The 25793-nt window shown below is 43.2% G+C and overlaps 1 protein-coding gene across 1 annotated transcript in view; it reads right to left on the reverse strand.

Annotated features, from left to right (window-relative positions):
* The window catches only part of MERTK (MER proto-oncogene, tyrosine kinase), a 115070-nt gene that overhangs the window by 11633 nt on the left and 77644 nt on the right, over positions 1-25793 (reverse strand). Inside the window, exons 9-15 of the mRNA XM_042982008.1 lie at positions 22664-22817; positions 20218-20371; positions 17186-17271; positions 15587-15682; positions 14116-14196; positions 10023-10115; positions 7284-7402 (exon numbers count right to left, since the gene is read on the reverse strand). Of these exons, the coding sequence (XP_042837942.1) occupies positions 7284-7402; positions 10023-10115; positions 14116-14196; positions 15587-15682; positions 17186-17271; positions 20218-20371; positions 22664-22817 (783 nt within the window). The remainder of the gene's footprint in view (positions 1-7283; positions 7403-10022; positions 10116-14115; positions 14197-15586; positions 15683-17185; positions 17272-20217; positions 20372-22663; positions 22818-25793) is intronic.

A 25793-nucleotide genomic window follows, 5' to 3' on the forward strand; every position in this document is an offset into this window, starting at 1 on the left:
TGTAAGTTTCAACAGTCTATCCTGTAAAAATCAGACTGCATGGCTATGTTAGAAACCCTGCCACGATGGAATTCACGATGAGGGTGATGACTGATGAAGACTTCTATGCTATAAATAAATGTCTTAGCATAGTCAGGGCCCCGAAGAAAACCACAAGTTCCTGGCAGTCATGAATGGGTCCATCCATGACATAGCCTCCCCAAAGCTTTGGACTTGTCATGGTTTATTCTCTATGGAACATGAGTCTTCCAAAGTGGTATTCATGAAGACACTGAATTTTTAATGATTCCATGGTTTATATTTCCCAGCAAAGATACGTGTTAATCACATTCTGTATATATAATAATATGCTTTAATCATTCTTTACTCTTACATACTGGAGTTGTTAAAAAAATGTAAACAAAAAAAGTGTAAACAGGGGTGCCTGGGTGGCTCAGTCAGTTAAGCGTCCGACTTTGGCTCAGGTCATAATCTCAGTCTGTGAGTTTGAGCCCCGTGTCAGGCTCTGTGCTGACAGCTCAGAGCCTGGAGCCTGCTTCAGATTCTGTGTCTGTCTCTCTCTCTGTCTCTCCCTGGCTTGCACTCTGCCTCTCTCTCTCAAAAAAAAAAAAAAAAAAAAAAAATTAAAAATTAAAAAAAAAGTGTAAACAAATCAGGCATGAAAGTCTTTTGCCTCTATTCTATACATTTGAGGCATGTGATTTTCTGGATGATAGTTTCCAGGAAAGGATTTGGATGCTACGAGACATAAAATCCTGTTGACACTGTGAAGCTGTAATGAATATTAGGTACTATTCATTTGTGTTATTTTTTCCTAGAGCATTTATGTTCTTCTTGTAGATTATGACCAAAAGTCATTTAAAAGATAACTGTGTGGTAGAACTAAGAAATAAGTTTAACAAGGTTACAGGATATACAATTAAGATACAAAAATTAACTGTATTTCTATACACTGCCAATGGTCAATCCGAAAATAAAATTAAGAAAACCATTTCACTGGGGTACCTGGGTGGCTCTGTTGGTTAAGCCTCTGACTCTTGATTTTGGCTCAGGTCATGAGCTCATGGTCTGTGAGTTCAAGCCCTGCATCAGGCTCTACACTGACAGTGCAGAGCCTACTTGGGATTCTCCCTTTCTCTCTGCCCCTCCCCTGCTCTTTCTCTCTCTCTCTCTCAAAATGCATAAATAAACATTTTTTTTAAAGAGTAATTAAGGGCATCTGGGTGCCTCAGACAGTTAAGCATCCTACTTCGGCTCAGGTCTTGATCTCACAGTTCATGGGTTTGAGCCCCACATCAGGCTCTGAGCTGAATCTCAGAGCCTGGAACTGGCTTTGGATTCTAGGTCTCCCTCTCTCTCTGTCCCTACGCTGCTTGTGTTCTGTCTCTCTCTCTCAAAAATAAATAAACGTTACAAAAAATCAAAAAGAAAATAAAAAAAGAGTAATTAAAAAAAGAAATCATTTTCAACTAAGAAGAATTAAAATTTCTCAGCAATAAGTTTAACAGAGGAAGTGCAAAACTTATACTCTGACAATTACGAGACATTGAAAGAAATCGAAGTAGATCTAAATAAATGGAAAGATATCCTGTGTTCATGGATCAGAAGACTTAATATTGTTATGATAGCAATACTCCCCAAATTGATCTGTAGATTCAACATAAACCCTATCAGAATCCCAGCTGGCTTCTGTAGAAATTGACAAGCTGATCCTAAAATTCATATGAAACTTCAAGAGCTCAGAATATGCAGAACAAGCTTGAATAAGAAAACCAAAGTTGGAAGACTTCATATTTACTGATTTCAAAATTTACTATAAAGCGACTATAATCATGATAATGTGATACCAGCATAAGGACAGATACACAGAGCAACGAAACAGAATCGAGAGTCTAGAAATAAACACATGAATATATGGTCAAATGACTTTCAACAGAGTGCCGAGATCATTCAGTGGGGGAAAGAGTGGTCTTTTCAACAGGTGGTGCTGGGACCAGTGAGTGGGATATGCTAGAGAGTGAAATTGGACCCCAGCCTGAAATCATATACAAAATTAACTCAAAATGGATCAATGACCTAAATGTAAGCGCTCAAGTATAAAATTCTTAGAATTATTCCTACAAGTCAAAAAGTGGAAACAACCCAAATGTCCATCAATAGATCAAGAGATAAACGACATAATATATCTATACAATGGAGAATTATTTGCTCTTACAAAGTAATGAAGTACTGATAACAAAGTAATGAAGTACTGATACAAGCTACCACGTGGATGAACCTTGAAAACATCAGGCTCAGTGAAAGATACAAAAGACCACAAATTATGGTTCCATTGAAATGGAAATAGGTAACTAGAGAGAGACAGAAAGCAGCTTGCTTAGAGCTGGAAACAAGGCAGGGACGTGAGATTGGGAAGTGATTGCTAAAGGGTATGGGACTTTTTGTTAGGTGATGAAAGCACTCTACAGTTTATTGTGGTGATGGCTGCAAAACCCTATGAATGTACTGAACACCATTGAGTTGTACGCTTTAAATGGCAGAACTGTACGGTGTTTGAATTATATCTCAGTAAAGTTGTTACCAAAAGAAAAAAAACAATCACTCTTCCAGGGAAAGAAAGACAAGGGGGAAGAGGAAAGGGAGAAGACAGACTTCTCTTTTTGTCTCCAGAGGCTGATGGGTGAGGATGTCATGCCTGGAGACATGTCACCATCATAACACGTGGAGGGACAGCTGTAGCTGAAAACGCAGAAAGGTGAAACAACCGTGGACACCTGATGCTGTCCTTCAAGGTACAGCTGACCAACTCTGCAGCTGTCCCACCTCTGGGCTTCCTTACTCAGCATTACGCCTTTGAGATCTATTTAGGTCGTTGCCCGTATCAATACTGCGTTCCTTGTTTTATTGACGTGTATCTTCTATTGTATGGATGTACCTACTTTGCTTGCACAGTCAGCTGCTGAGGGACACATGGGCTGTGTCCAGTTTTTGGCAAGTATGGATGAAGTTGCTATAAAACACCATGTTTTATAAGAAACTTCTAAATTCTTTTCCAGAGCGGCTGTACTCTGGAATTGTGCATTCCCATCAGCAGTGTATGAAAGATTCAGTTGTTCTGCGTTCTTGTTAGCACGTGGTATTAGTAGTTTTTTGGCTGGGTTTGATTTGGTTGTAAGCTGCTCTGATAGGTGGGTAGTGACACCTTATCATGGCTTTTATTTACAGGTCTCTAAATGATTAATGATGCTGAGCATCTTTTCTTGGGTTTATCTGCCATCTTTATATCCTCTTTGGTGAGTGTCAAAGTCTTTTGCTTGATGAATTAATTATTTAGTTCATTGTTGAAACAGAGAGAGTGTGCACATGCAAGTGGGGGAGGGGCAGAGAGAGAGGGAGAGAAAGAATCCCCACATGGGGCTCGATTACACAAACCCTGAGATCATGACCTGAGCCAAAATCAAGAGTCAAATGCTTAACCGACTGAGCCATGCAGGCACCCCTATTTTATTTTATTTTGTAAATATTTATTTATTTATTTTGAGAGAATGAGAGAGAGCATGTGAGCAAGCATGAGTGGGGGAGGGGCAGAGAGAGAGGGAGAGAGAATCCCAAGCAGGCTCCTCGCCCTCAGTGCAGAGCCCAACTCAGGGCTCGCTCTCACAGTGAGATCATGACCTGAGCTGAAATCAGGAGCCGGACGATTAACCGACTGAGCCACCCAGGTGCCCCTTGTTCATTTTCTAACTGGCTTACAAACTGTATGATTCCATTCATAGAACATTTTCAAAAAGACAAAACTAGGGGCGCCTGGGAGGCTCAGTCGGTTAAGCGTCTGACTTCGGCTCAGGTCACGATCTCGCGGTCCGTGGCGGTCCGTGAGTTCGAGCCCCGCGTCGGGCTCCGGGCTGATGGCTCAGAGCCTGGAGCCTGCTTCCGATTCTGTGTCTCCCTCTGTCTCTGCCCCTCCCCCGTTCATGCTCTGTCTCTGTCTCAAAAATAAATAAAACGTTAAAAAAAAAAATTAAAAAAAAAAAAAAGACAAAACTATAGTAATGGAGAACAGATGAATGGCTACCTGGAATTAGCCATGGGGGCACAGCATCACTACAAAAGGGGTAGCAGGAGGAGGTGTTTTTGGGTGATGAAGCTGTTCTGTATCCTGACTGTGAAGATGGATCTATTCATGTGTTAAAATTGATAGAACTGCACACCAAAATGGAAAAAGAGTCTATAATACTGTATGATAATTAAAAAAAAATTATAAAGATTATAAATGGTCTCTATCTGTTCTACAACAATTCAAGGAAAAAAATCCAGTAAGAGGTTACATTTGCAAAGGGACCCAAAAGGGGAAGCGAGTTAAACTTCACAAGTAAAGACAGATGATATTTGGCCATCAAACAGCCCAGTGTATTTTTACTTTTTTGGGGAGGGCGGGGGGAAGAGCGCGCGCGGGCAAGAGAGAGAGAGCGAGAGAGAGAGCACTTAGGTATACGAGAGTGAACAGAGGGGCAGAGAGAAAGGGAGAATCTTATTTTTAATTTTATTTAAATCCAAGTTAGTTAACATATGGTGTAATAATGATTTTAGGAGTGGAACTTAGTGATGCTTCACTTACATTTAACACCCAGTGCTCATCCTAACAAGTGCCCTCCTTAATGCCCATCACCCATTTGGTCTATCCCTCCACTCACCACCTCTCCAGCAACCCTCAGTTTGTTCTCTGTATTTAAGAGTCTCTTATGGTTTGCCTCCCTCTCTCTTTTTATCTTATTTTTCCTTCCCTTCCCCTATGTTCATCTGTTTTATTTCTTAAATTCCACAAATGAATGAAATCATATGATATTTATCTTTCTCACTGACTTATTTCACTGAGCATAATACACTCTAGTTCCATCCACATTGTTGCAAATGGCAAGATTTCATTCTTTTTGATCCTCGAGTAATATTCCATTGTATATATATACCACATCTTCTTTATCCATTCATCAGTCGATGGATATTTGGGCTCTTTCCGTACTTTGGCTATTATTGATAGTGCTGCTATAAACACTGGGGTACATGTGCCCCTTCAAATCAGCATTTTTGTATCTTTTAGATAAATATCTAGTAGTGCAATTGCTGGGTCATAGGATAGTTCTATTTTTAATTTTTTGAGGAACCTCCACACTGTGGGAGAGAGAGAATTTTAAGCAGGTTACATGCCTAGTGCGGAGACTGCCATGGGGCTTAATCTCATGACCCTGAGATCATGATCTGAGCCAAAATCAAGAATTGGATGCCCAACCGACCGAGCCACCCAGGCACCCCCCTTTTTTTAATTTTAAACTATAGAATTCACTCTTATGCAACATGATAATCCCATCCCTCCAAAAATTATTAGAAAAATCATCCCATATACCAGAAAATTAAATATGAGTGAAATTGCCCATCAATGTGGAACAAGATCCATTCAAGAGGATGCTGTGCAGCCATTCACAGGCAACAGTCTGGAGGCTGCTGCCCTGCTGGGAAGGGTGCACGGGAGATGGCGCTATCGGAGAAGAGCTGAAGACAGGGGGTCTGCAGCCTGGGGGCCAGTCCAGCCTCCACCATTGTCTGATCTGTGCCTCCGTTTCCTCACCGGAGATTCTGTTAGTAACTACTCCCTATGGCTGTTACGCTATTACTGCATTAATATATGCAAAATATAGGCTGGCCTCTACTTATGCTTGAGAAATGTTAGCACCTTTGATGGCGTGTGGATAGGTGCACAGATAGTGAGCACCGGCCTGTGAAACACGTAGGCACAGAATAAGCAGTTGTGATGGGAATGTCTGAAGCTGCCAATGAAACGTGCTAAGATGTTGGGAATTGTAGGTATTTTTTCCCTTCTTTTCTAGGCTTCTTATAATATTGTCTTTCTTTTGGGTGGAAAAGGGAAGGAAAACGCTCAGCCATGCCGAGTCCCTTACTTTCGATTGGGCCCTTCACTTCTTTGGAGGAACCTCAGTGATTTTATAATAGCTCTGAGATGTGGCTACAATTTCCTAACTCTGGTTAGTATCTGGGTGGGTGGAAGACTTAAAAGAAGTCATGAGGAAGAGAACAAAAATCTGAGCATGAGACCAAGGGGAAGTGAAAAAAGAAAGGGGCTCACTCTCCTGCTTCGGCCACTTACATCTTCCTGGGAGGAACAAAACAAGAAAAAGAAAAAGAAAAGAAAAAATAACCTTCCATATCCATAACAAACAGTGTTATATCCATAACACACAGTGTCAGCAGGACATAGGAAAGAAGGTTCCAGAATATGTTTACCCTAAATTGGGTCTCAAGTTTTTGTTTTTGTTTTTCAAGTGCCTTGCCAAATTTAACAAATGGTAATGACTGCAGATTTGCCTGTCTCTTGGGATAAGGACTTGCCCATTAAAAAAAAAAAAATGTTTATTTGCAGGGAGAGAGAGAGAAAGAGAGCAAGGGAGGGGCAGAGAGAGAGAGAGAGTGTGCAGTGTAGAGCCTGATGCAGGCTCGAACCCCTGAACCGAGAGATCATGACTTGAGCCAAAATCAAGAGTGAGATGCTTAACCAACTGAGCCACCCAGGTGCCCCCAGGGCTTTCCCCATGACGCCCCATACTCAGCATTCTTGGTCAATCACCCGGGTAGGACCGGTGGCTGCATGCCGGTGGGTATGGTGCTTCCATCTAAGCTCCTGTTTCTGTCTGGTTTCCCTGTGCTGTGGGATTCAGGGCAGGGTTTGCCCTGTGGGGTCACTGCCCTTCTTACAGGCACTATTGAAGGAAAGTATGCTGGCCCACCAATTCACAACACGCTTTCCAAATCCTGAGGATGGAGGGGCCCTTGATAAATGGAAAGGTGGATGGAGGACATTCATGCTCAGTGTCCAGAAAAACAGCTCAGTGCAGCTTGCCTCTGGAAATGAAACAGATCCTGCCTCCAGTGATTTCGGAGTGAACAAGTCAGAAAGAGGAGACTTTAAGAGAAAGAGGCCACTCGGTCAGCATGGGGGACCCACTTGGCTCCATTGTGATGAGGCTTGGGCCAGGAGACTGTGTGCCAAGCCAGACTTCTTCCTCCCATAAAATGGGAATAATAAGACTTCTGAGCAGGTCTGCTGTGAGGACAGATCCCACACTTCAGCATCCAGGGTGCACAGTGAGCGCTGAACAAAGGCCATGTATTCCCCCTCCCTCCTTTATTTTCGAGGTTACATGCTGAGGTTCCCCAGGCCCTGTCACAGAAGCCTGGAGGACTGTGAGAGGCAACACGACTGGGTAAATTACCTTGGGTCTGGTCTCCAGTCGTGAATAGAGTAAGTAAGTATGCAGATCCCCGTACTTCATGAAGGGTAAAATTACCATGGGCTTTGGGATGCCTTGAGAGCTCATTTCTATACATACACCTGAAATTAAAACCAGAGAAGGTTATTACAAAGAGCCCTTGTTACCAGTAACCAGAAAAGCATTGCAGGAGCACTGGCCAAATTGAAACCATGTGCTCTCAAGGTAACGATTAAAGAAGAAAAAAAAAACACCCATAACTCACACACTCACTACATAGTAGAATATGGAATACACCCTAGGCCCACTTCTCGGTATTTTTTTCCTTTCAGATTAATGCCAATCTTTTTTTATTTTTTAATTAAAAAAAATGTTTATTTATTTTTGGGAGAAAGAGAGAGAAAGAGAGAGAAGGGGCAGAGGGAGAGGGAGACACAATCCAAAGCAGGCTCCAGACTCAGTCAGCACAGAGCCTGATGCAGGGCTCGAACTCAAAAACCATGAGATCATGACCTGAGCCGAAGTCACAAGTCAGACGCTCAACCAACTGAGCCACCCAGGTGCCCTAGATTAGTGCCACCCTGCATGAGAGCTCTCAAAAAATTAATCTGTAACAAGTGTAGCCATCTAGAAAACCACTGAGTTTTTGTTATACTGAGCCTAAGTGAGGGGTTGTAACTGCAGTAGAATTCAAGGGCAAACTAGTTTCATGTAATAGTTAAAAACCTTACCAGGTGAAAAAGCCCAGTGCAATCAAATGCTTAAAACTATTAAAAGAATTTCGAGGGGCGCCTGGGTGGCTCAGTTTAGCGGCCAACTTCGGCTCAGGTCATGATCTCTCAGTTCACAAGTTACAACCCTGCGTCGGGCTCTGTGCTGACAGCTCAGAGCCTGGAGCCTGTTTCAGATTCTGTGTTTCCAAATCTCTCTGCCCCTCTCCTGCTCACACTCTGTCTCTCTCTCTCTCTCAAAAATAAATAAAAAAAAAAAATAAAAGAATTTTGACGGCCAATCATGTCTCTAAATCTTCATGGTTAACACAGGAAACACCACTTATCATGAAAAGCTAGAACTAGGGCCTGTCACCTGAAGTCAGGCTTGCAAAGCTCCTGTACGTCACAGTGCAATTGTAAAGTGGCGACTGTTCTCAGAGCCTGTGAAAATCACTAGCTGCAAAGGAGTAACAGTAGTTTTTTCAAAATGATGTTGTATCCAAGCATTATTTTCCACATCTCTCTGTAGCTTTGATCATAATAAAACTTTGAAAGTTCCCCCAACTATTGAGCACTTATCAAATCACGGGACAGAAAAAAGTCAGAATATACAATTGTTTCTAGGTTGTTCTTCTGTCTTGGAATAGTGGCACTTACACAGCAACCACTTGATATGATAGCTACAGGGCCACAAAACCAAATTCTATTAAATCATGACCCATGAAACGGTCAGCACAGATTCTAGGAAATCGGTACTTGAATATGTTAATAAATTGTTTCTCAAAGATGATCTATGGAATGTGTCCACTTTGACTGCTTTACCCCACTGGTATTTGTTTGTTTGTTTTTTAAATTTTTTTTTTTAACGTTTATTTATTTTTGAGACAGAGAGAGACAGAGCATGAACAGGGGAGGGGCAGAGAGAGAGGGAGACACAGAATCTGAAACAGGCTCCAGGCTCTGAGCTGTCAGCACAGAGCCCGACGTGGGGCTTGAACTCATGGACCGTGAGATCATGACCTGAGCCGAAGCCGGATGCCTGACCGACTGAGCCACCCAGGCGCCCCTACCTCACTGGTATTTGATTCACGGATAACCTTAAGTTACTAACATTGTAATTTAACATAAGCTTTGGTCTTGCCTTTGAGTAACTGGGGAGCCCCATTTTAATCCACAGTCAACTAGAACTCTGTGGACACTAAATGTTCCCGAGCCCTTGGGGTGTCTAGGAAATGCAGGCCCATTTTTACCATCAGCCTCAGAAAGTATAACTGTAAGATGTCTTTGGGGCGAAAAACATGATGTTATAAATTACTGTGTGTAAGGGTTAAATTGTACTGTAAAGCTAACGCTTAGCTTGAAAGATAACAACTTTGTTCTGACACTGAAGGTCAAAAGATAACAACCTTGCTTTTACTCTTGTAAATCATACTTCATACTCTTGTGAATCAGGCTTTACCAATGAAGGACACAAAACCTCAAAAAGAGCATCAGAGACAAGGTCAAGGAGATCCACTGGTTGAAACTTAGCAACAGAAAGTCTAAAATAATCACCTCATTCGATAACTGTTTCTGACTCATCTGGCAACTGTTTCTCTGTTCTGTTCCCAGATAATGATAAAACGATGTGATCGGCTTTAAAAACTCTGTATCCCGGCTGTTCAGGGCCACACTCTTTTCAAGAGTGTTGGTCCCAATCGGTCAGCCACACTCTTTTCAAGAGTGTTGGTCCCGATCGGTCAGCCACACTCTTATCAAGAGTGTTGGTCCTGATCGGTCGGCCTTGCCTCTCAGCGTCACTGGCAACGAGTGCGCAGAGGTCCAGGTTCAAACCTGCAATAAACGACCCTTGCCGCTTGGCTTTGACTTACGACTCTGGTGGTCTTTTGTGGGAGGTTTCAGAACTTCGGGCATAACACTGTGGAGTTATACAAGATGATAAACTTATCTACCCCAGAGATTTCTCCTGTGGTGTGGAGTGGATTAGCCAAGCCCCACGGCCCCCCAATCCTGCATTTCTCGGAGGTACCTAGGAGTCGGATGACGTTTGGGTGGTTGAAGTCTTTCATGCATGCTGCCTCGCTGAGAAACTCCTCAATCTCTCGCTGAGAAAAGTTGTCCACTAAAAGAGAAGACAGAAAAACGTGAGGCACTGATGATTTATTCAGTGAAGGGGAAGGAGGTGATAGCAATTTTGTCCTCTAAAAGTAAAATCAGGAAAAGGCAAAACCACAGCAATCATAAACAGATGAGTGGTTATCAGGGACGGGTGGGTGGGGAGGGATGAAGGGGTTGCACGCAGGAAATTTTAGGGCAGGGGGACTTCCGTATGATACTGTGATGGTGCACATATGACACTGTATTTGTCAGAACCCAAGGAATGTTCAAGAGCAGGTGAATGCTAATGTAACCCCTGGGCTTCAGGTAATAACGTCTTATATGGGTACATCAGTTGTAAAAAAAAAAAAATGCACTGATGCAAGATGTAATGGATACGGGAGACTGGGAGGGGAGAGGGAGTCATATGGGAATTCTCTGTATTTTCTGCCCAATTTTTCTATAAACCTACAACTGCTCTAAAAATTAAAGTATACTAGTTTAAAAAATGAAAGTCAAATGCATCATCTGTTGCAATGATTTTTAACTGAAAAAAAGAGAAAGAACTCACATCTCTGTCTCTCTCTTGCAAGACTGGTTGCTCAATCATGCCTTGTGAACTGGATATACTTTCCTAACTTTCACATGGTACCATTTTGGGATTAAACCAACTTGTGAGAGACATTTAGAATTCTATATTATGCTAAGTGAAACAAACCAGTCACAGGAGGATAAGGACAGTGTGATCCCACTCTCATGAGGGACTCAGGGTAGTCAAACTTAGAGACAGAAAGGATGGTGGTAGCCAGGGGCAAGGAGGGGCGGGGGAGATGGGAAGTTGTTTAATGTGTAGGGAGTTTCTGTTTTGCAAGATGAAAACAGTTCTGGAGATGGATCGTGGGGATGGTTGCACAACAATGTGAATGTACTTAATGCCATGAGCTGTACTCTTAAAAATGGTTAGGATGGGGGGCGCCTGGGTGGCTCAGTTGGTTCAGCATCCAGCTTCGGCTCAGGTCATGATCTAGAACTTCATGAGTCGAGCCCCACATCGGGCTCTGAGCTGTCAGCGCAGAGCTTGCTTTGGATCTTCTGTCTCCCTCTCTCTGCCCCTCCCCCACTCGTCTACTTGTGCACTCTCTCTCTCTCTCAAAAATAAAAAAAATTTTTTTTTAACATTTATTTATTTTTGAGACAGAGAGAGACAGAGCATGAACGGGGGAGGGGCAGAGAGAGAGGGAGACACAGAATCGGAAGCAGGCTCCAGGCTCTGAGCCATCAGCCCAGAGCCCGATGCGGGGCTCGAACTCACAGACCGTGAGATCGTGACCTGAGCCGAAGTCAGACGCTCAACCGACTGAGCCACCCAGGCGCCCCACTCTCTCTCTCAAAAATAAACATTAAAAAAAAACCATTTTATGTTGTATTTTGCCACAATTAAAAACAATTAAAATCAAAGCCGGGCATGCCTTAGGGAATTTGCTTTAATAGGGTATAAGTTTTGACTGAAATCCCAGATGAGAGCCATCTAGCATAGTGTCTGTACATTCTCTGGGCTTTGTATACATTAATTTTCCTATTAAAGCAAATTTAAGAAAAAAAAATATATAGATCTGCAAAATGTCTGCCACCTTTGCTCTCACTTAATACCTTTGCTCAGACAACGAGGCGGGTAGAACTTTGAAAGGGTAGGGTCTGCCTTCAAACTCCTCCCCCAAGGGGGCAAGATCAGAGGCAAAGACAGATGAGCCTGGAATGCAGAGGCCAGAGACTAGCCTTTCGATTTTTGAAAATTAGCACAGATGTAATTCATATGCAAGTTATTCTCTCTTTTTAATGTTTATTTATTTTTGAGAGAGAGAGAGACAGAGTGCGAGCAGGGGAGTGTCAGAGAGAGACAGAGAGAGACACAGAATCAGTGCAGGTTCCAGGCTCTGAGCTGTCAGCACAGAGCCTGAAGCAGGGCTCAAACTCAGGAATCGTGAGAGCATAACCTGAACCAAAATTGGATTATTAACTGACTGAGCCACCCGGCTGCCCCGCAATTTATTCTAATTAAGTCAAAGAAGAGCATAGCCAAGGCCAGAGAGAAGAGAGCCCAGGCCTAGCTCCTTTTACAAGGTCCCCTAAACCTTCCACATAGTAAATGCGGACAATGGAAAGGAGCCTTCACAGGGACCCTTGTGAGGTTCAAATAAAATAATGCAAGAGGCAGGAATGGTCCTGAATGTGGCTGGCACCCAGATTTGACTATGTACTGGGTTTAGCTCCACTGAATACTCTAACTTCAGGCTGTCTTGGTTTCCAGGGGATGATACTTTTTTTTTTTTTTTAATGTTTATTTATTTATTTTGAGAACGAGAGAGCGAACCAGTAAGGGAGGTGCAGAGAGAGAGAGAAAAGAGAGAATCTCAAGCAGGCTCCATGCTGTCAGCACTGAGCCCGACACAGGGCTGGAACCCATGAACCATGAGATCGTGACCTGACCCGAAACCCAGAGTCGGATGCCACTGACCCATGCAGGCACCCCCAGGGGATAATCCTTGAACCTGCTTCCGAGTTGCACTGATTTCCTCTTCCTGTCTTCCTTATGAAATTCAAGAGTGACTGCAGTGTCCTTTGGCACACAGTATTACATAAGTATTGGTCATTATTAGAGACATAAAAAGCTTCAGAGAGCAGAAAACAACAGTCCATGTGACTTGTAGGTTATTAGGGTTCCTTTTCATCACTGACTTAAAACTTCAGTCTCCGGTTCTGGTTAAAAAGTCTCAATACATGCTTATAAGCTAACTTATGTTTTAATTCCCAGTAAAAGTGAATTTAAATTTTAGGAAGAAACCAATTTTACTCCTTGATCAAAAACAATATTGAATATATACAAGGGTAAATGAGAAAGCAATGTTGAAAACATTAACAAACGAAGCATCAAATCATCTCTCTCCATATGAATCATGAAAACAACTGTAGATAAAATGCCAGACAATCACGGTCTATTTTATGGATGCCCAGCTGACACGTGAAGAATAAAACTTAAACCACAATCCTGTGTCCCCCAGGCCCTGGAAATGCACTTCCTGGAGAAGGGCAGGAGGGCACATGCTATCATGCTCTGCCACTGCAGCCTGGTCAGTGCTTGGTGATAGAAAAGATCCAGCACAATCTTCCCCTTTTTAAGCTATTTGACTTCAACAAGTCGCCATGTCTCTGAGCCTAGTTTCCTTATCTAGACAGTCATTTGCACAGATTCAGGAGTGCCCTAGTCAGCATCTGTCTTTACTTTTGTCAACGTTGTAATTCATTCTCCTCCACACTGCCACCAGAGTGAACTTTCTAGAATGAAATCTGCTTTTGTTCCTCATTTGCTTAAGACTCTTACTAGTGGCTCTGCAACTTGTGGGATAAAAGCAGATTCCTTGTGATGACTTATGAGGCCCTTTCTGACCCAGCTGCAAACTCTCTTCTCAGCTTGCTTAGAAGTTCCAGCCTGTGATCACGGCTCACTGCTCTTCATATGCCTTTGACCAAGGAATATGTCTCCTCTCTCTGGGAAATGTACCTTCCAGGCAGCCCGCAACTTCCTGAGGAATATGCAAGCATCCTCAAGTGAGGAAGTGACCCCACCAAGCTGGCCAGATCAGCCAGACCAACTCCTGGGGTCAGAGGCTGCCGCCAGATCAGCTCTGTCTCGGGAATTCATATTTTACTTTGGAGACATTCACTCTACTAGGTGAGAGAGAGGGGAGAGGGAGAGACCGTTTGAGACAGACAGAAAGAGACAGAGAGGGAGGTATGGTAAAAATTACAAATGTAACTACCTTGAGGGTAAGGAATGTATAATGCACTTATAAGGACCTCATTACATTCACTTTCTGTCTGTAACCACACAGTGTTCTGGGTGGTCTTCTGACCCATCAGTGACCGAGATCACGACACATGAACTCCATCACTGGCCGTACAGAGCACCAGATTACTGAAGCAACTACCCAGCCCCAGGGGGATGGGTTTAATGCGTGATAACTCACATTTCATGGTCTTCACTGCCACTTTCTGAGAGGTCCCATCTTGCTGCTTAAGATTTCCTTCCATCACAGACCCAAACTCTCCTGTAAAGAAGAACAACATCTCCATAGAGTTTGCAAAATCTCCCCTGACCATAAAAAATGCTACAGTTCCTGGGCTGCTGTTTTTAGGTGGCCTGAGAGTGACCCACACGCGGCAGCCGGGCAGAGCCTGCCGGGGCCACCCACGCTCACACACCAGGGACGCAGGACATGCACTAGCCTCCTATTTGTCACAAGCTTGGTTGGCTCAGGCTCGGCTCAGCTCATCATTTTATTAAGCATTAGAACTGATCCAAGAAACTTACAGAACAACACGGGAAATGTTACTGAAATGTATAAAGTAGAAATTCTTCATACCATTATCATTCATCCTAACATCAATTTGACAAAACCTATACGCGTTTTCACTTTTGTTCTTATGGAACTAAATAGGAAGGTGCCCCAAACAGTAAACCTTAGAACCAGAGGTATTTAAAGCATATAGGAAACCGAACAAATAATTGCTTTTCTTTTTTTTTTTTTTATTAAATTTTTTTTTCAACGTTTTTTATTTGTTTTTGGGACAGAGAGAGACAGAGCATGAACGGGGGAGGGGCAGAGAGAGAGGGAGACACAGAATCGGAAACAGGCTCCAGGCTCCGAGCCATCAGCCCAGAGCCCGACGCGGGGCTCGAACTCACGGACCGGCACGGACCGCGAGATCGTGACCTGGCTGAAGTCGGACGCTTAACCGACTGCGCCACCCAGGCGCCCCAAATAATTGCTTTTCAAATGAAGGAAGGGAATTAATATTTTTCAAGGGATTATGGTACGTGTAAGACACCATAGAGGCCCTTTCCATATGCGAAATCTGAGTGGCAAAAACCACCATTTACTTTTTCATTGTAATAAATTATAAAACAGAACTACTTGTATTGTAACTGGAAGTCACAAAATGGTATTTTACATAATAAATACACATTAAAAAAATTTTTTTTAACGTTTATTCATTTTTGAGACAGAGAGACAGAGCATGAATGGGGGAAGGTCAGAGAGAGAGGGAGACACAGAATCCGAAACAGGCTCCAGGCTCTGAGCTGTCAGCACAGAGCCCGACACGGGGCTCGAACTCACAGACCGCGAGATCATGACCTGAGCCAAAGTCGGATGCCCAACTGACTGAGCCACCCAGGCGCCCCAATAAATACACATTTAAAACATTACTGTAAACTGCTTCCTTTCTAACCTCACATTTTATTTTATTTATTTTTTAACATAATTTATTGTCACCCGGGCTTCCATCCAACACCCAGTGCTCATCCCAGTAAGTGCCCTCCTCAGCACTCATCACCCACTCTCCCCTCTCCCCCACCTCCATCAACCCTCAGTTTGTTCTCTGTATCTAAGAGTCTGTTATGCTAACCTCACATTTTAAAAGAAATGAACTGCTTACCTTCACCCAGGATTTTCCCAAGAATTAATAGATTCCTGTCAATCACGACATCTTCTAGTTTATTCTGCAGTTCCTCGCTGACTCCCAAGCTGCGCACTGTAAGGGAGTGACGAAGTACGTGTAAGAGTTGCCAGTCTGCTCCCTTTTGCTCGAACAGAATTGAAATGATACAGATGGTCCTATCAAAGAGTTAAACGTTTTCTTCCTTTTGTACCCATGGCTCTTCCCGCACAATGTCGGTAAATAAAACATCACACGGTGATGCTACTATGATTTACGTGAGTAAAATGAATCCTTCAGGGCAAGATTAATTCTGAAGGCTTATAAAAATCAGAACCATATTTCTCTTCCCATGGTGCAGCAGCCAGCAGATTCACGTGGCGGGTGGGGGTTGCCCTTGATTTAAAGGAGTAAGGAAGAGAGTCGCTAGGAACTTTCTTGCTTTCTAGTGGAGTACTTGCTATTTTATCGCTAACTATAGGATACCAAACAGCTATTGGGTTCCCTCCCCTGTCCTAGGCCAGGGAAGGAAGTGCAGAAACCGCAGGAAACACTAAGAGAACAGGCTCCCTCCTATTCTGCCTATGGCATCTGGAACCTCATTAATATGACATAGAACGTGCTAAATTGAGTACGTGGGGGCAAGTGGAGAAGATCTTCTATAACAAGGTGTCAGCATGCAGCATTGACCATAAGCATTATCAATAAGAGGAATTAACCAATTCAATAACATTTTGGCAAATGATGCAGTTTGTACCATAGTTATGATGAGCAAGCCTTTGAAAGAAAAAAAAATGTGGATAATTAGAAAAGATACATTAGCTCTTAAAGAAAAAAAATTTTGTTTTTACCCAGATGGTCCTCTAATAAAGGAAAGAACGGGTCTAAATGGAGAATTTTTTTTAATGCAAGAACAGATCTCTAAAGGTCAAAACTTGTAGATCAGAAACGTAAAGAAATCAGTAACATTGTACCTTGAGTGAGTTTTTGTTTCTTGGCACCCTGCATTCTATCATTCTTATATCTGTTTTGGTGCTCTTGTTTTGGCAAACATCCTGAAGCTTGAACTTGATATTTGCACGTACTTTGTACATGGTTTCTGAATTCTTCAAGAACACAGCCATCTGTGTATTCTCGCTCTTCAAACTGGAAGGCTCCACTCCGAATCAGCAAAACTCAAACCATAATTGTTGTCAAGTATGTTGGCAAATTGTTCTCTGAGCCCGTTGCCACAAAAAAGCAGGAAATAAGCTCAGAGATTCTGTCAATTGCTTTGCTGTTTTTCTTTAAATCCCTGACCTCTAACCACATCTCCTCCTATCACTGTGGTGAGTTCCTTCTTCCTTCCGCATTTCTTGGTGTTAGGAGTCTTTAACACAGGCCGCTTTACCTCAGGTCCACTTCCAGATTTCTAGTACACGAGCCAGCAGGAAAGCACTTGGCAATGTCTCACTATCTATCTGCTTGCCGGTTTCTGAAGACATTTTGCATGTTAAAAATAACTCCTTTGACTCCTTTGCCTTTTGTTAGAAATCTATCAATTAATCTGCTGTTCTTTCTTTGCTCTAACTACTTTAGGGAAGATGAAAATTAACTTACAGGTGAGTTCAACGGCTCGCCGACAGAAGGACTTCTTTGCTATATAATTGACGACTAACTCCGAATCCTCCTCTGTGAAGGCGTTCCTGGGCGAATAAAAATAAAGACATCTCCCGCTATTAGGAAAGGGCTGCTGGGGCAGATGCTGATTCCACAAGGATGTAACCAAGCTGTTGCTTGTTGAAAGGCCTCTTTGACTGCAAAGACCCCTCCCACTGGGAGAAATGGACTTCTTTCCTTAGCTCTGTTTTAGGCTTACTTGGCAATATACCACTGAGAACAGAACACATGGGGCTCCCGGGTGGCTCAGCTGGTTGAGTATCTGACTCTCGGTTTCCGCTTAGGGCATGATCTCCTGATTCGTGAGTTCAAGCCTCACATGGAGCCTGCTTGAGATTCTCTCTCTCCCTCTCTCTCTCTGCCTTTCCGTCTCAAAAATAAACATTTAAAAAAACAAAGAGAGAGAGAACACAAAACAACTGAGAAGCTCCCAATGGCCAAAGCTGTAACAACCTGGGCAAGCAAATAAAGTAGTACTGGATTCTAATCCAAAGTATAAAGTGAATGTCCATGAGTCCATACTGATATGTATGACTGAATAGTTAAATGAGGTGAAGAGACAAATCTATGCAGAAGAATTCCAAATATTTTATGTAGACACTCTGCCCTGAAGGGTGTAGGAAGCATAACTCCTCACCTGTGTGGGCTCCGCTTGTTGACTTGTTTCCAAAAAGGAAAGGGAGAAAAATAACTGTGTCACATCCAAGTGACAAAATTAATGCTAGAACCCAGGTGTCACATCTTCCAGTCCAGTGCCTTCCCCTCTGTATGCCAGGCCACTACCACCACAGGGCCTTTGCATGTACTGTGCCTTCTGGCTGCAATGCTCTTCCTTTTGTCTTTCACCTAATTAATACCTGCTCTTTCTTCAGATTTTAGCTCAGGTATCACCTCTGCAGGGAGGCCTTTTCCGACTTTCCTAATGCAGTCAAATTCTCCTGTTATACACTCTTACATGTCCCTTTATATAGGATTTACACAGTTGCCATTTTATTTATTTTATTTTTAATTTTTTTTTCAACGTTTTTATTTATTTTTGAGACAGAGAGAGACAGAGCATGAACAGGGAAGGGGCAGAGAGAGAGGGAGACACAGAATCGGAAGCAGGCTCCAGGCTCTGAGCCATCAGCCCAGAGCCTGAGGCGGGGCTCGAACTCAGGGACCGCGAGATCGTGACCTGAGCTGAAGTCGGCCACTTAACTGACTAAGCCACCCAGGCGCCCCACACAGTTGCCATTTTATACTTATGTGTAATCACTTGTGTGATTATTGCTTGATTCTCCATGAACTGTGAGCACCCCTGAGGGCAAGTAGTACCTGCTTTTGTTCAGCGTTGTACCCCAGGCTATCACCTAGAAGGCTCTCAATACATATTATTGTGCTACTCTTACAACTTCTGCAGAGCCTGCAAACCACATCTAGACTCTGGGATGCATTTCGGTCAAGTATATGTTCAGGATTTGGGTCAGATTTTGTCATTTCTTCAAAATAGGCATTCTTAGAATTTACATACTGAGATATAATAATTATAAGGATAGAGTTAGTAAGTACTGTAGGTACCCGACCCTTAGGACTAGGATGGACACAAAAAATGGGCAGGGTAGCCTCTGCTCTCAAGCTTCTTCTCCATGACAGTGAAAAGTTTTGGAGTGGAGTGGAATGTTCCAGTAGCATTCCTAAGACTCAGCAATGAATAAAGGTTGCTCAGCTCCTGCCAAAACGCAGTCATTCACCTTCCATCACTCTGTCCTATTCCAGGCTGTCAACAACCCGCATCTTACAAAGTACTTCCTCTACCCCATGAGTGATAAACTGGGTTTCACAGAAACCCAAACGCGCTGCAGAGTCACTGGAGTAGAAAACTGAGTTCCAGAAACAAATTTACACATAGCTTTCTTATCATAAGTTGCCTTAACACGCCTTCCCGTTTTTGTTGATATTTAACTACTGTTTGGTTATAAAAGTCAGATGTATAGAAAAATTAGAACAAGATCTTCTTTTACACTTGAATGTGAAAATACAAAGCTTTTCTCTATTAGAAAAAATGTATAAAATACAGTAAAAAAAAAAAAGAAAACACAGAATTATCCACACTTATACTGTTCAGAATTGCTAATGCTTTGGTGAATTTCCTTCTAGTATTTTTATCTATACATACATTTCGTTTTTTTAAATGTTTATTTATTTATTTATTTATTTTATTTTTTTTTTTAAATTTTTTTTAACGTTTATTTATTTTTGGGACAGAGAGAGACAGAGCATGAACTGGGGAGGGGCAGAGAGAGAGGGAGACACAGAATCAGAAGCAGGCTCCAGGCTCCGAGCCATCAGCCCAGAGCCTGATGAGGGGCTCGAACTCACGGACCGCGAGATCGTGACCTGAGCTGAAGTCAGACGCTCAACCGAGTGAGCCACCCAGGCGCCCCTTATTTATTTATTTTTGAGAGAGAGAGAGAGAGAGAGAGAGAGAGGGAGAGAGGGAGAGAGAAAGAGAGACAGCACACAGGGTAGGTGCAGAAAGAGAGGGAGACAGAGAATCCCAAGCAGGCTCCATGCTGTCAGTGCAGAGCCCGATGCAGGACTCGAACTCAGGAACCATGAGATCATGACTTGAGCCGAAATCAAGAGTCAGTCACTTAACTGACTGAGGCGCCCCTCATTTTTTTTTTAACAATTAGGATTATTTTTAAGAGTTTTAACAAAAATCCTCACTTTACAGCAACAAAGTTTGAGTACTGAAGGCCTATGGATGCTCTTCTCTGTAAATGAGCCCTTTCAAGGCTGGCTTTCACTGCTGGCTGCCTCTGCAGCATTGGCCTAACTAAGGAAGCTGCCTGTCCCCAGGATGTGCATAAGACGGGGCACCCAGCCAGGTACAATGTGAGGAGCTGGGCCAGCACGAGAGGCATTATTACTTGGCATGAGAAGCACAGGGTAACACGGGGCAGAACAGTTTAAACTGGGAAACTTACCCAAACTTTGTCTCCTGGACTCTTTTTCTGATGACCAGAGAAATATATAAAATTGACCCAATCAAAACAACTCCGCAAAAGCAACCAAGGATGATGAGCACAGGATCTGTGTTGCCAGGTGCCGGGGTTGACGAGGGGGCAAAATCTACCCAACCTAGTAAAATACCAACAGACCCAATTGAAAACATCTCTTTGGGATCCGAAACACATAAGAAACATTAGCTTGTAATAGGGAAGAAGACAGTCAAAAGCTCTAGAACCTAATCCTTTTATATTCTGTGATCTACATACGCAGACGGTCCTCACTCTGATGGTGCAAGCTGAGACCACGCAAAGTGATCTTAACAATCAATGGGTGACACTTTTCATATCAGTTATGAATGTATAAGGAATTTAAAAAAAAGGTAAAACTAGTGTTTATCTGATACACTGTAATTCAAAAACATTGAGAAATATTGAGAAATAAAAGATTGTATGTCTTTGTAAAAAACGTCTCAAGAGGAGTTTGAATGGTACTGTCTTCTGGTCACATAACTTATGATATGGAGAGAATATATTTTCTGTGCTGTGGAGAATTTTCCTCCTCCTCTCTGGGTCTGGATTCATCCCCAACATTTTATCCCCTGTGCTTTCCACGTTGTGAGCTATCTCTGAGAGTTCCTTTATGTGAACTCATTCATTCATTCATTCATTCATTCATTCATTCATTCATTCATTCACCGTTGTTCCGTGGCTGCATAGCGGGTCTAACCAATGGTGGCAATATCTGCCTTCCCATATCAGCTGTTTCTTCCGTAACTCCACATTCAATTCAAATTTCTCTTCCAACACTATCACTCTTCCTTTCTTTTCTGCACTTCGCCTTTGTTCACCAACTCCCTCTTTCAATTACTTATTTTTATTTATTGATTTATTTTTTAAGTAGGCTTCACGCCCAGCGCAGAGCCCAACACAGGGCTTGAACTCACCACCCTGAGATCAAGACCTGAGCTGAGATCGAGAGGTGGATGCTCAACCGACTGAGCCACCCACATGCCCCTCAATTACTTATTTTTAGGAAGTGTCATGTGGCTGTGTCCCTGGGAGATAAGGAGGCAACGCAGCTATGGGTCTTGCTAGACGCATGTGATCTGAATAATGGAAGTGCGTGTCCAACTACCGAGAACTTTGAAACAAGCAACAAGACCCGTCATGGGCATCGATGAACATCTGTTATTTAGGTAGTGGTTTGTGGACCGGACCACTGGCGGCAAAGTTTACACTTCATGCAATTACTCACAGTAACACATGACGGTAACTCAAATTCAGACCATGTCATTGGGGAACTAGTGTTATGTAACCAAACCGTGGCAGCTGAAAAGTATGCATGTTGGGATTGTGCAAAAAAGCAAGGACTGCCAGCATAGCACAGCATTTTAAAATGGTGGAGAGTTTATTATATATAAAGATGAAAGCCCTGTCTTCCCAAACTCTGATGTTTTTTTGACCTGTGCCCTTAGCATCAGAATCTCATGGTCTCAGAATTTCAACCAGGTAGACACGTCTTGCTTGCCATCACCAGTTACTAATGTTCCCCAGATACAGAGCCGAGGGCTACAGGAACTGTAATATGGCTCCAGTTCAGCATGTTTGGGGGTCACTGGAACAGACAGGAACTCGATGGTCTACTTACAAGTCCTATTTGCTATGGATACAAAGACCATATCTGGCAAGACCTTGTAAATGCAAAAATCGTACTGATACAGATGCCTGTGCATGCAGTCTACGACAGCAGTTTAATATCAAACAACCCAGGGCAGTGAGAGTCAGAACAAAGGCTCCACTGGTCTATGGAAGCATGGACAGCATTTAGGGCCACATGGGACACCACAGTGGCTCCTTGCCAAAGGATACTCCAACAACATAAAGAAGACAGCATGCAGGGCTGAGCATTTAGCTCAGTGAGCCCAATGCTGTGTAAGGAGAGCTTTAATAGGAAACACTTTATGTTTTGTGCCGATCAATCACGAAGCACGGCACCAAGGCTTGAGTGAGTAATAACGTGGTAAGCTTTACTGCTTAAAACACACAAAACAAACACTAGCACATAAACAAACAGTGCCCATTACAGAGACCTAAAGACTAGCCATACTACAGCTCTCCAACATTCAGTCACGTATACGTCATTTAAACTAAATTCAGTAAGTCAAGTCAAATTTGCTATTCTGGAAGGACTGATCTTTCCAGTAACTCAGTACCACCAATAGTAATGGCAGTGGGAGGACTCACAGGTATCAGTGCTCTGTGATGTGAGTTAACATATCAACTACCTTTCTCAGAGCAAAAATTCCTTCTGGTCTTTGTCTTTCATTCTTAAACCAGAGACCCATCCCACAGGTTACTCTCTGGCACTCTGCATTGCCTGGACTGGCACATTCTATCAGACGATAAGGAACCCGACTCTCACCGTGCGCAGGGATGAACATTTTCACTGGGTCGCTGAACGGCCCGACTCCCCCTTTTGTGATGGCGGCAATCCTCACTGTACATGTGGCGTTGTGGACTTGAACAGAAATCTGAGCATGGCTGCCGTTCTGGCCAACTTCTTCAGACAGCTCTTTCTGGGAACAGAGAAGGAGGGAAAGGGGATGAAACAGTGAGCTGCCAGGGGCACGTCGCCTGCTCGCCCACAATTCCTTCTGAGGGAAGTCATCCCACCCGCCTCCCAGGGGGCACAGGCTGTGTCTCTACCGCATCCCTTCCTTACTCAGCTCACAGCTAACGGAACCCAAGGGTGGGCAGGGATGTTGAACGGGCTGGCTGCAACCTCTGGCCTTAGGGCCTTGCCCAAGTGAGTCTGTGAAGGCATGGCACTCAGAATGGTCAGTGAAGATGTCTCTGGAAGAGAGGGAGCATGTAGCAGAGGCAGCCAGAGGGCAAGAGCAAGGCTGGCTCTGGGAGACCCCTGCCCTCAGAACTCCCACAGTACAATGCCCAAGAGCCAAACTATACCTTGACATTGACCACCTGCCAACTTCCCCTGAACCAGCATGCATGGGCTCCTTTTCTTTACAATTATAAGAATTTTGACTAAAATCTACCTTGAGGAGGGCACTGGCATGTTTTTTTTTCCCCTCTAGTGTGACACATGCACAATTTTCTCAATTTCTAAAAATCTGGTTTCACTTTTACTTATTTTGTTTTATAACCACTGCCATGCACCATGCGCCATTAAAACACAGGAGAAAGTGATTTAAAAAAAATTTTTTTTAACATTTATTCATTTTTGAGAGACAGAGTGTGAGTGGAGGAGGGGCAGACACACACACACACACACACACACACACACACAGAATCTGAAGCAGGCTCCAGAATCCAAGCTGTCAGTACGGAGCCCGACGCGGGGCTCGAACTCATGGACCTCGAGAACATGACCTGAGCTGAAGTCAGATGTTTAAACAACTGAGCCACCCAGGTGCCCCAGGAGTAAGTGATTTTTGAAAACAAAACAAAACAAAACAAAACAAAACAACAAAACAAAACAAAAAACCCCAGAACTCAGTGTTTATATAACACTTTTCCCTTTGTTTCCAAACCTCCCTCTCAAAATAAATAATTATTTTTTTAAAAAGACTGTCTTAGGACCTCATTTCAGCCTTCGGACTATTTATTTTGAGAGGGAGGGAGGGGGAAGAGCAGAGAGAGAGAGAGAAGGAGAGAGAGAATCCCAAGCAGGCTCTGCACTGTCAGCACAGAGGCCAATGCGGGACTCGGCCCCACAACCGTGAGATCATGATCTGAGCTGAAATCAAGAGTCGGAAGCTTAACTGAGTGGGCTCTCCGGGCACCCCAGAAACACGTCTTTAATGTCTACAGTTTGGAGACCTGATTTCACAGACAGAAAGAGACATGTCACACCACGCAGGTGGCGCACAGATATCACAGATCACTGACGAGCAGGCGCCTGGTTTGGGTTGGTAACTTTATTCCTGGTCACTTGGTGTCATTCTGATTCCTTCTAACAGTGGGGCAGGGTGGGGCCAGCTCAGCCCTTACGGAGAGGGCAGGCCAGTCATTGGTGACCAAGGGGGAACCTGGGTCAGCCACCCACAGACTTCCTAAATGTAAACAAGCAGTGACCATCAGGACTCAGAAATAATCTTAGACAAGGGATAAAAGGGGAAAATATGGCTTTAAAATGTTCTGGTTTTTCCACCCCACTGGACTGTATGCTAAGGAGATTTGTCACAGATTTTTTTTTTATTAATTAAGTAAGCAAAATAATAATTAACAACTGGGGGGGGGTATTCAGGCAATATCTTTTTTAGAAATAGAGCATTTTAGTTATGGCAAACCCAGTTTTGATTATGGGTTAGTTGGTCATTCTCTATTTAATTTGGGTGGGGGACAGGAACTCATCAAGCAGAGCAACTCTATGGTTCGAACCCACACAGTCATGGAGCCCTGCAGTGAGTCCGGCTGGCCACTGAGAAATAACATGTCTGCTTCACAATTTACTACCTAACAGCTCCTGAACGTACAAAAGATGTCCTGCCTGACAACAGCTTTTGGGTCTGCTTCTAGCTTCACGCTTTTCATCTGCCAGGACTCAAATACAATATATCATGGGGCGTCTGGGTGGCTCAGTCTGTTGGGCGTCCGACTTCGGCTCAGGTCATGATCTTGCAGTTCATGAGTTCAAGCCCCGCGCATCGAGCTCTGTGCTGACAGCTCAGAGCCTGGAGCCTGCTTCCGATTCTGTGTCTCCCTCTCTCTGTACCCCTCGCCCACTCATGCTCTGTCTCTCTCTCTCTCTCAAAAACAAATAAAACATTTTAAAAAATTAAAAGATATGTATAATATATCATTTGTGAGAATTATCTCTAAGTTAGAGGACATGCATAATTGCGAATGAATTAAATTCCTAGAAGAAGAGAAATCCTAACACAAAATCATCCTTTTGGAAACAAACATAACAGTAGTTGATAAGATCTATTCGCTTAGGGCCTATAATAAGTCACCGTGAAAACCCAGAGAAGGAACTTTGAAATTTCCACCTCCTGTTCCTTAAGTGCATCAACAATGGCAATCATCCTGGTTACTGCTGTCATTTTTCCGAATCTTGAAGTACGAAAACGATGGCAGCCACCGCTTACAGGTAACATGTTTTGGAAATACATAAAGAATTTTCCCATTTTAGGGGTGGAGCTATAATAAATGCTGAAGTAGTGATTAGAAAGATACATGATAACTATTTCAGTGGAGCATAACCGTTTTCTCTAGGAATTGCCTTAAATGATAAAGATGATCCCTGTTTCTAAAAATCGATGCAATTGATCCAAATTCTTTTGATGCCAAATACGTAAGCAAACGTAGGACCGACCATATCTATATCCCCAAATACTTATTTTCATTTTGATTTTGAAATTTGACAAAGAAATCCATTTAAAACCAGACCCATGTAGGAGCCACCCAGGTGTGTATTCTCTCTCTCACGGTCAGGTGCAGAGCATAGAAGGTGAGGCCGTTTCCCTGGCATGAGGTGGTCTGGTTCTGGGGCACACGCCACGGGTGAACTGCAATTTCTCATTCTGTGA

This window comes from Panthera tigris, chromosome A3 (genome assembly GCF_018350195.1).
Source record: "Panthera tigris isolate Pti1 chromosome A3, P.tigris_Pti1_mat1.1, whole genome shotgun sequence".
NCBI classification, from domain to species: domain Eukaryota; kingdom Metazoa; phylum Chordata; class Mammalia; order Carnivora; family Felidae; genus Panthera; species Panthera tigris.